The sequence below is a fragment of the Lonchura striata genome, chromosome 2 (genome assembly GCF_050655825.1).
Source record: "Lonchura striata isolate lonStrDom1 chromosome 2, ASM5065582v1, whole genome shotgun sequence".
In the NCBI taxonomy this organism is placed as follows: Eukaryota; Metazoa; Chordata; class Aves; order Passeriformes; family Estrildidae; genus Lonchura; species Lonchura striata.
In genome coordinates this window covers 33,882,482-33,892,984 of record NC_140704.1, presented here as the reverse complement: position 1 = coordinate 33,892,984, position 10,503 = coordinate 33,882,482, and the positions used below count along the sequence as shown (strand labels likewise).

The following is a 10,503-nucleotide window of genomic DNA, read 5'->3' as shown; positions in this document are numbered from 1 at the left end:
TGGAGAGTTCTGGGTTCAAGGCTGTGCGCGAAAAGCTTGGGGGAGAGCAGCATCCGCGCCGGTGGGAAGTGAGAGGATATTAAAAATTGAAATCATTTCACCCTATGAAAAATTCATCCCGAAAAGAGAACGGAGTTGTTGGGGCTTTTTTTCTAGCATTCACTTGCAAAGTGGTACGGCCTTCGAAAAGAACCCTATTTTTCAGTCGATAATCCATTTTGTTTTCCCAGCGCACACACACACACACACAAAAACCGCCGTGAGTCCGTGCACCCACCATGCAAGCCGACGTGATATTTTACAGCCGAAAAAGATTCAAGTCGAATAGTAGGCCCAGGGTTTTATTATTACGGCAACAAATAATGCAGCTGTATTATCGCGATGAATATCCAGTTAACTCTCCCGCTTCCCAAGACCTTCTTAAAAGATAATAATAAATAAAATGGGGATTTCCCGGCCAGTTCCTCTTATCTGACTTCTAAGACTTTGTGGCGAGAGGAGCGAGATGGGTCTTGGGCTTTCGACGGGCGGGAAGGGAAGAGGAAAACACCCAGAAAAGACCCCGAGAGGCTCCGTTTCGACAGCCTTATGTGTCCCAGCGTTGCGCGGAGGAGCGATTCTCCTCCCTCAGCTCGCGGTGGGCTCTCCGCGTCACCCGGCGGGGCCCCGCCAGCGCTCCCCGGGGAGAGGCGGCGGCTCAGACCGGCGGAGGACGGGGGTAGAAGGGGTGCGGCTCATCTTCCCCCCGAGACGAGGGGCGGCCTCCGGGGTTTCCGCGGCGCTCGGGGCCGGGAGGGCCCAAGGAAAGCCGCGCAGGGAGAAATCAGGCGGGGTGCCAAGGGGAGCCCCGCACCTCGGGGGGTGCGCCGCGGTAACAACGGGGCCAAAAAGCTGACGCCTCGGTGGCGAGGGAGGGCCAGAGGGAGGAAGGGAGGGGAGGAGAAGGGACGGGCGGCCCCCCCGGCGCCCTCGTCCCGCGCGGCGGCGGGACCGCGCCCGCACCCGTGCCCGCGCCCCGGGCCGGGACCCGGCCCCGCGCGCTGATTGCGTTATTTAATTATCTCCGCTTTATTCCCTCAGATGTTTATCAGCTGCTTTGCATATCACGTGGGGGCGGGCGGGCCAATGAGGGCCGGCCTGGCGCGACGCTGGCGCGTCAGCCCTGGTCAAGTCCCGGAGATTGAGTATCTCTTTTTTCAGTCTTTGGGGCTTTTAAAAAAGAGCCACTAGTCTCAATGCGGAGCGGGCTATGACAGCCTCCGTGCTCCTCCACCCCCGCTGGATCGAGCCCGTCATGTTCCTCTACGACAACAGCCTGGATGAGATCAATAAGAACATGGACGGGTTTCACGCCGGCAGCAACTTCGCGGCGGCGGCGGCGGCCAACCCCTGCCGCAACCTGATGGCTCACCCTGCGCCCCTGGCCGCCCCCAGCGCCGCCGCCTACACCTCCAGCGAGGCCCCCGCCGCCGGCATGGCCGAGCCCACTGTCAAGCAGTGCAGCCCCTGCTCCGCCGCCGTGCAGAGCTCCTCCGGCGCCGCGCTGCCCTACGGCTACTTCGGCAGCGGCTACTACCCCTGTCGCATGACCCACCACAACGCCATCAAGTCCTGCGCCCAGCCCGCCTCCACCTTCGCCGACAAGTACATGGACACCTCTGTCTCCGGCGAGGAGTTCACGTCGCGGGCCAAGGAGTTCGCCTTCTACCAGGGCTACGCCGCCGGGCCCTACCAGCCGGTGCCCGGTTATCTGGATATGCCCGTGGTGCCCGCCATCGGCGGCCCCGGCGAGCCGCGCCACGACCCCCTTCTCCCCATGGACAGCTACCAGCCTTGGGCCATCACGAACGGCTGGAACGGGCAAGTGTACTGCCCCAAGGAGCAGAGCCAGCCGCCTCACCTCTGGAAATCCACTCTCCCGGGTAATACACCTGCATGGCTCCCCCTGTCTCTTTTTCTTTCGTCCTGCCCCGCTCGGCTCTCCCGGGTATCCCGCCGGAAGGGCTCCGTGATAACCCTCCCGGTCCCTCCCGCCGTCCCCGGTCCCATCCCGCCCCGGTCCACACATACCGCAGTGCCGCTGGAACGGCACCGGTGCCGCCCCCTGCCCCCCGCCGGCGCACGGCACATCCCGCCTCGCCTGGCCGGCCCCGGCGCCGGCCCCGGGAGAGGAAACAGCTGAAAAGGGCCGCGGGAAGGTCTGTGGTATTATTTTCCATAGACCATGAAGTAAGCGAGCTGTGTAAATCTCTGTAGTCCCTCTCGGTCCTTCCCAGAGTCCCTGGCCGGGCTACATGGGGTCTGTTACTATTTGTCTGTCTGACAGAAAAAGTGCCTTTCCCTGGCTGAAAGCTGTCTGCGGCGGCCAGGAAAGAGGGGTCCCCGGTGCTGAGCCGGGCTCTAGTAGCTAAATCGGAGCGGGGCAGGCGGAGGAGTGCTCTCTAACCCTAATCCTTGTACCTCCTGAAGATGTCCTAACCCGTTCGAGCGAATTTCTAACGCTTCCCTGCATGGTTTTTCTGTTCCAGACGTCGTTTCTCATCCCTCGGATGCGAACTCGTACAGACGTGGAAGAAAGAAACGAGTGCCTTACACAAAGGTCCAGTTAAAAGAACTCGAAAGGGAATATGCTACAAATAAATTCATAACCAAAGACAAGAGGAGGAGGATATCGGCGACTACAAATCTATCAGAGAGACAGGTCACAATCTGGTTCCAAAACAGAAGGGTCAAAGAGAAAAAAGTGATCAACAAATTGAAGACTACCAGTTAATGGATTAAAAATTGAGAAGCAGCAATTCAAGAGTTTCAGAACTTTTTTTTTGTGTGTGTGTGTTCAGATTAAAGTAATTATTAATAATAATTAAAAAGAGAAAAGACAATGAACCTCTTCTGTCAGAACAAGAGATCTGTATCTTTGGAATTATAGCCTTTCTTTCTATTTTTTTTCTTATTTTTTCTTTTTTTTTTTTTTTTTTTTTTTAATATTGCTGTAGCAAAATGGTGAAAACTGACAGCTCTCCTGAAATCCCAAACAGCCAGCCAGTATCACTGACAGACTGTACAGCCCACAAGGCCAGCTCCGAGAGATACACTTTCAATTAGACACGATTTTCTGATAAACTTGTAAATACTTCTAAGACCTTATTATTTGAAAGAAGACCCTTTGTGGCCACGATGCGGGAGCTGGTTAACGTGAGGAGGTCGATGTGGACACACGATCTGGTTTTCTTCCATTGCAATCCAAACTGTATGTTGAATGACTGCTCAGGTAAACCATAGTGAAACAATTACAATTACTGTATGTTTTTAAGCAATGCATTTATTGTCAAAAAGTAATAATAAACCTCGAAGGTACTGAATAAGGATTTCAGAGACATCAGTAATGAAGGAAGTTCTGTGGAGGATCTATCTTGATAGTAAAGCTAAACATCACAAATTAGTGAGGATAAAAAGGAAAATATTTACTTGGAGATGTCTTTCAGTTTTATTTTTCATTTTCCACAGATTAATTCTTGTCATCTAAACTGGGAGTTTTTATTTGTTTGGGGGTTTTAATTTTTTTCTCCTGCAGACCATACAATAGATACATTTTGAAGGACTCTGCCTATTTTAAACCTGAAATAATCTTCAAGAATTAATATTCTAAGTCCCTGGAAATTTTTAATATTTGAATATTGGCATTTCTTTACAGTAGAAAAAAAAAATGGCCTGGGAAAAAATACCCAAGAACTTTGAACTGAAATACTTTTTTTTCCCAGAAGTATTTTGATTTATGTAATCTCTATTTGATCTATAAGTAATTAGTCGTTTTTCCTTGTTTATTGTCTGTTATGAGGCCGCCGTAGAATGTTTAGGGATTCTTTTTACAGCACCTTTTAATCCAATCAGTTATTTCAACCAGCACATTATTTTGTTTTTATTCACTATAAGAAGCTATCTTGTAAATAAAAAAAAAATCAGCGCACTGTGAAAATGTACTTATGCACCCTTTTTTTTTATATATTTCTACTGAAAAAATGAAAACCCATGACGTGTAGAAGCATAGTAGTATTAATACTGTTAATAAAATAGTCACTGTAATAAAACCTGAAAGAAATGCTCTTTATTTTTTCCATTCCTACACACATTTAATAGCAAAATATAACGTATCTGTCTTATAATTGTAGTACTGTTGTCTTTCAGTATGTATCTGTGTACATACGGTGGATTTTTATTTTTCTTGGCGGTGTTTATCTGCGGGCAGGCACGCCTGATAACCAGCGTTCCTAAACTATAAATGTTTCGGTAATGTTACAGTGGTTTTGCAGCCGCGCTGGGGGACGTGGGGGTGGAAGACCAGGATGATACCAGCACAGCGCTGCAGCCCTCGCCGGGAAATGGAGGCCGGCGGCCGAGCCCCGGGACGGGGGCGCGGTGCCCAGCCTACCGAGGCCTCGCCGGGGAGGTGGGGGGGCTGCGTGGCGATGACAGGACGGGGAAGGCCCGAAACCTTGACCTTGAGGGGAAAAAAGCCGATTTGTGACCTTGACTTTTGACAGCTCCTGGCGCCGGCAGCATCCGCGGGCCGACGGCGCCACCTCGTGGCCAGCGCAGGGTGGCGCCCGCACCTGGCCGCGCCCGCGCAGCATCCCGGCCGCCGCCGCCCGGAACGCGCAACTTCCGTACAGAGCGCCTCGGGGCGCGCACGGCAGGGCGCGGAGCAGGCTGTGCTTCGCGTGCTCTCTCTGCCTCTGGCCGTGACAGGGCAGCGGAGGCGCTGAGCGGGGCTGACGCGGCGCTCAGCCCGCGCTCGGCTGAGGGATGCCTGGTGCCTTGCGAGGAGCCGCAGGCCGGCCAGGATCGTGAGTTCAGGGCGACTTGGTCGGGCACAAAGAGAAGTTTTCTTTAGCCGCCCGTCTCCTGAGGTGGTCTGTAGCTCTAATTAGAGCTATTGGGGAACCTTTACGGTACATTTAGAGGGTATCATATACCTCGCTCGCTGTGCGCTTCTAGCCTTACATTTCTGAAATTCAAAAGGACCTACCTCTGCAGGGATCAGCGCAGAGCGATTTCCGTCCCTCAGATCTGACTGTAATGCATTCGTGCAATAACTGACATGAAAACTACCTGCAGGAGTGGGATTTATTTTCCAGGAGGCTTTCGTGTCGGGGGCTTTGCCCTACATTCGAGATTTTAGCCTTCCCACCGTGTGCGGCCGTGCAGTGGCTGTGAACCTCTGTGGTTTCTCGGGCTACGAAGCCCTGTGGTTTCTCAGGCCGCGGGAAACCCGCGGCCACGGAGCGTGGGAATTTTGCATGCGTCCCTTCTGAGGCCGGTCAGGGAATTTCTGAGCGAGAAATCCCGTCCTGCTGCGAAAATAGCCTAGAAGTGTCACATTATTGGCAGGCGGTTCCCAAACCACGCAGTTCGGTTGTGCTTTGGGGTGACAGGGTGTCAGCCCTCTGTGACAAGCACCCGGCCTTCCAGTGGCCTGCGACACCGTGCGAGGGACCACGGGTAAAGATCCACGGGCGCAACCACACCCGCTCATGGCGGGCAGGGCCTCGGGCTGCCCAAGGGCGTGGGTAGTCTCCAGGACTTCCACGGTAGCCCCGCGGCCTGAGATTTTCAGCGGAGTTGGAGCAGGCAGAAAACTCCGTGCTGGAGCTGTTCTAGCTGCGGGAAGCCCTGTTACCCTGCTCGAAGGTCTGGGGCTGTGGACTGGCGCCGGGGACCTGTCTCCCACCGGCTGTACCTGCTGCCCACGGGCTGTCTGCCTCGACTGCAGGCAGAGGACAGCCGCCTTTCCACCGTCTACTTGCCGCGTTTTCTGCTGAAGGAAAGAAATTGCCTGAAGAAGAACACTAGCGAATTACACTTGCTCTTCCTCCGAGTGAATAATTTTGTTTATTTCGTTATATTTCCTAACCTGTGTAATTTCGCGGCCTGTGTAATTATTGCATGAAACGCCGCAAATTATATTTACTTCAGGTCAGAGTTGGGAGTGATAAAGAGGACTGAATTCTGCTTACCTTAGTCAGAATATTCTATTTTCAGACCTCGCCCCAGAGAGATACAATTCAGGGACGCCTTGAAAGAAGCCCGATGAGAACATGGCCGACATTAGTATAATTGCAGTTTTTTGGGGTTTTCTTTGTTTGTGTTTTATTTTAAATTTTGTTTTGGGTTTTTTGTTTGTTTTGCTTTGCTTTTTAAAGCAACTTTTAATCAGAGCTAGCGTTTGAAGATTATGTTTTCACACTGAACTACCTACCGTTCAAATTTGCTAAGCATTTCAAGACCGACTGTGGATTAGCGAATTTAAATTCCCACTACTGTTCAAATAGCTCAGCCGCGTATATATTTCACAGGGTAAAAAGGGGAGCGTTTGACTCGCGATCGCTGGCAGGAGTAAGGTAACATTTTGGATCCGACCCCTTTTACCATGTAAGACAGCATCGAGGCTCGAGGCTCTCGTAGGCTTTAGCAGGACGAGCAGGTCATGTTTCCCGGCCCCGCAGTGGAGAGTCCCAGTCAGGGAAGCAGGACCTCAGGCCAGCGACAGAGCGTCCCCAACCCCGCCGGGGTGTCTTCCCCAAAGCCTGGGGCGTGCGGCGGCCGCGGCAGAGGCTCCGCGCCCGGTCCCGCGGGGCGGCCGCTTCGAGCCGAGCCGCTGCCTCCTCGTCGGGCCCGGCTCGAGGCGCCTCTGGAGAGATATCCCACGGTGCGAGTGGCTGCATCAGGTGAGCAGAGACAGGGAGCTCCGTGCCTTGCTCTCCAGGGCACCGAGAAGAGGGAGCTGAGGGGAGCGGAGGTGGCTGGGGGAGCATCCGCGGCCGTGCGGCGACTCGGGGCACCAAGACGGTTGGTGCCTGCGGCTTTCCGAGGCACGAGATTCACTCTCCACGGGCCTTGCGTGCGCTCCTGCCCTCGTTCCGGTCGTCCCCCGTGTCTGCCTACCCACGGCTGCACCCACGCAGCCCCCTGTGCCTCCATGCCTCCATCTGCCTCCGTCCCTTTGCCGGGTAGCTGCGGCCTCGGAGCGTGGCGGAGAGCGGGCGTGTAGGTGTGTGTGTGTGTTCATGTTATTTATTACCTTCATTTACCGTCCAAAAGCTGTTGGCACATACATTTTCAAGTACAAATTGCTGTTGTACTACATATTCCCGTCTCACCAATCTGCCGCCAGAGTCCTAAAACACATCCCTAATACGTTTTACAAGTGAAAATTATCACCAACGAAAATAATTAAGCAACGCGATATATTAATTCACGACGTCCGTCCTTGCACACGATTCAAAGATGATTACTATTTATATTCCCCGCGTTACAGAGAATGTTTTAAAATGGTGGTAGGGAACTTACTGTGCCTGGATTGCTATGCAGAGTTACGTGTGCAAGGAGTTTTATTTCCAAACGTTAAGAAAATATGCCGGAAGAAGGATTTGGAAGGAAAGAAACACAAAATTGGAAAACTAAACTTATGTAAACATAGTACAGTCTTTATTTTCTCAGCTTCCCTTGAATCAAGAATGTTAGGTAGAATATTTTAGCAGATGTGGAGAGAGATGCAAGGGACAGAGGGAGCAAGCTATTGCTATTACTGTATATTTATTGTATTTATTGGAGCACTAATATAAGAGCACCATTTAATTCCTAGCGCAAAACGCACAATATAATTAAAGAAAAAAAAAAAGTTCCGTTTCACTTCAATCTCCACGTAGTTCACTTTCAGTCTTGGATTCAGAGACATTCATTTTCATTCCCATTTTCTGGAAATGTTAGTTTATAATCACCTGATTCTTGGCGTCGTGGGTCCCTCAGTTTTCCCATGGGCAGAAAATGTCCTTATATCTTTGACGCAGACAGACAGATACAACAAATGCTACACTTTTTCCCACCCTGCAAATAATCTGGTATTTAATCTATCTCCGCCTAGAGCACTTGGCAGTTGCAAAGGTGGTTTGCTATGGGAAATAAACCTTGACAGGAGCATATTTCCGAAAAAGAATAACTCTAAATCTATTTTTTTTTTTCGGCTGCCTTTTGCTCAGAAGGATTCTCGTTTAAATACTCCGGAATGTTGTCCTCAATATTGAAATATTAGGAAAATGAAACATTAGTATATATATATATATATATATATATATATATATATATATGTCTGAGAAAACGGACAAGAATCTCGGCCTCTAGCCTATACATTAAAAATATCTACGGCGTAAATAAAATCAATTTCTGGTACATTTCAGCATTCTCCGTGGGCAGCATTAGCAATAAAATCAAGACAGCGTTTAATACAAAAAAAATATTGGCAGGCGCTAAAAGGCCGTTTGTCTCCATTCATAACATTTAGATGCGTTTCAATGCGCTTTCATGAGGATTTGAAGAGATGTCCTTGCGCACTCTCGGCCCTTAAAGGGGTCCAAAAAGAAGAGGAGGAGGGAACCGGGGGGTGGCTTTTCCGCGCGGGCCGAGGGGAATTTGGGGCGGTGGGTGCCGGGACGGGCCCGTGTGCCCCGGCCGCCTCTGTAGGGGTCCGGCCGCGGGTGTTCTGGCCACTCCGTGAGCTTTTCCCTGCCCCCTGGGCCCCCTCCCCCTTGAATGCAGTTGATTCATGAACTAGGGTACGAAATGCTAATGTTCATTAGGTCTATCCTCCTCCCTCCTCCCTTCGGCCTTCTTCCCGCCCCCACACCCCCAAAAAGAAATTTTTTTCCTCCAGTGAATAGCTTCAACATGGCGTACTGCGAAGCAGAAGCTTTGCCCGTTCCTAGATCTGAACTGTGATTAAACATCCCCAAAGAGAGCATCTCTCTTCCTCCCGCCGCTCCCCCTCCCTTCCCTCCCCTTAGCGTAAAGCGCCCTCTTCTACGTAGGAAAGGTCAAGTCCTACAACGCACAACCCACGGTCATTACTGTACTGTGACCCGGGGTGTACTGGGGAGGAACGGCCGAGTGTCTCGTGATCAAAAACACTGGGACTTTTTTTTTTTTTTTTTTTTTTTCTCCTACTCGTGCGATGGGAATTCATGGAATTAGACAGCACTTTAGCCTCCTGCAACCACCTTGTGTGCAAATCGCCATCGGAAATCCTAAGGGACCAGGAGAGAAAGAGAGAGGGAAAGAGAGAGAGAGAGAGAGAGGGTGGGGGGGAAGAGAGAGAGAGAAGGGGAAAAAATAGCTGTAAGAGTAGTAGTAATAATAATAGAAATAATCGTCATTAGCCTGTGATATCGCTGCATTTTGCCTGAAGCTGGCAGGAAGGACGATGTGTCCCAGTGGCTAGATTTCTCTCCATCTAAAGGCAAACCAACAACAACTAGAACAAAAAAATATATATAACCCCCCATATCAACCGCAACCCAAGACACTGAAAAATCGAGAAGGAATGTTTGGTGGACCGTGTATATTTAATCTGTGAGAAAGGAATAAAAAAAATATATGCAATCCATGCTCACTGAACTGGAGATCTACAGCCCAGCGCGGGATCCTAACTGTCAGTCTCCGTGGGGATATATTTTTGCACAGGCGAGAGACTTCTGGATGCTGGGGTAAGATTTTCGTGCTCTTCCTGGAGGCGGCTCAATGTTTCTCCTCTCTCCCTGCTCGGTGGTGAACTAAGCAAACAAGCCAACAGCAAACACCCACCCGGTCCCCTCGCAAAAAAAAGCCCCCTGCATGACTGGAGCAAAGTCATTCGGGAGGCCTTTGTGGAGAGTTTCCCAGGCCCTGATCTCCCCCCCAGCCCACCCACCCGCCCCACTCCGTTTCTCCCACGGTGTATGAGGCCGAAGTGCCGCTTCTCCTGCGGGGACCTGGGGGCAGGCGGCTGCCTGAGTTGATGCTAATAGAGCCGAAGAGCCAGTAGAGAAAAGTAAGACAGTTTCTCCTAGCTTTGGTGCCGGCTCCACCTTCCCCAGGGATGCTGCTTTCCTCTCTAGCATAGGTGGGAAGCAAAGAGGTCTCTTGGCAGGAAAGTGCACCAGGAGAGGCTGGGGTCAGAGCACAGGACGAGAGCAGACTTGCAGAAAGAGCTGCTGGTTGTTTGGCTTTGTGCAGTGCCGTGTTGTACTGCAGAGCTGGGTCAGACTGCATGGAAAAGCGTCTCCTGGTTTTTATCCCCGGTTGTTTTATTCCCGCGTACATGCCTCTGAAATTGTTTTAATCATTCAAGTGCCGGGAGGAGGGTGGACGGCTGTGTGTGGAAGAAATATGGGGAAGGATGTTTAACCGGTCTGCTTTTTGCCATTGTTTGTGTGTATCTAGAGAGAAAAATGCCAGCCGGGCATTGTAACCTGTCAGTTTTAATTAATCTGAATTTCATCGTAATCGCCTTGATTTGAACGCACTAAGCAAATTGCTTTCATTTATTCCCGATCGTATAAAACGACCTATATGGTCGGCTTGGGTGAAGGATAATGGAAAAGCGGTTTATTTCCATCTTGGCTTGGAAATACCTTCGGGTAGGGGGAGGGAAAAAAAAAAAAAAAAAGTGGGTTTTGGTACAAAGCAATTTTG

At 50.9% G+C, this 10,503-nt stretch overlaps 1 protein-coding gene across 1 annotated transcript; it reads left to right on the top strand.

Moving 5' to 3' along the window:
* Nucleotides 1-1,198: 1,198 nt before the first annotated feature.
* On the top strand, nt 1,199-4,166 carry HOXA13 (homeobox A13). The gene is made up of 2 exons (XM_021538041.3): nt 1,199-1,922; nt 2,529-4,166. The coding sequence occupies exons 1-2, from the start codon at nt 1,250-1,252 to the stop codon at nt 2,771-2,773; spliced, it is 918 nt and encodes a 305-aa protein (XP_021393716.1). The 5' UTR covers nt 1,199-1,249; the 3' UTR covers nt 2,774-4,166.
* The last annotated feature ends 6,337 nt before the right edge of the window (nt 4,167-10,503 follow it).

What these genes read in the sequence shown, in the direction of transcription:
- HOXA13 (XM_021538041.3), top strand. Translation starts at nt 1,250, where the DNA reads ATGACAGCCTCCGTGCTCCTCCACCCCCGCTGGATCGAGCCCGTCATG. An exon ending in CTGGAAATCCACTCTCCCGG is followed by an intron (nt 1,923 to 2,528) that starts GTAATACACCTG and finishes TTTCTGTTCCAG; the next exon opens with ACGTCGTTTCTCATCCCTCG.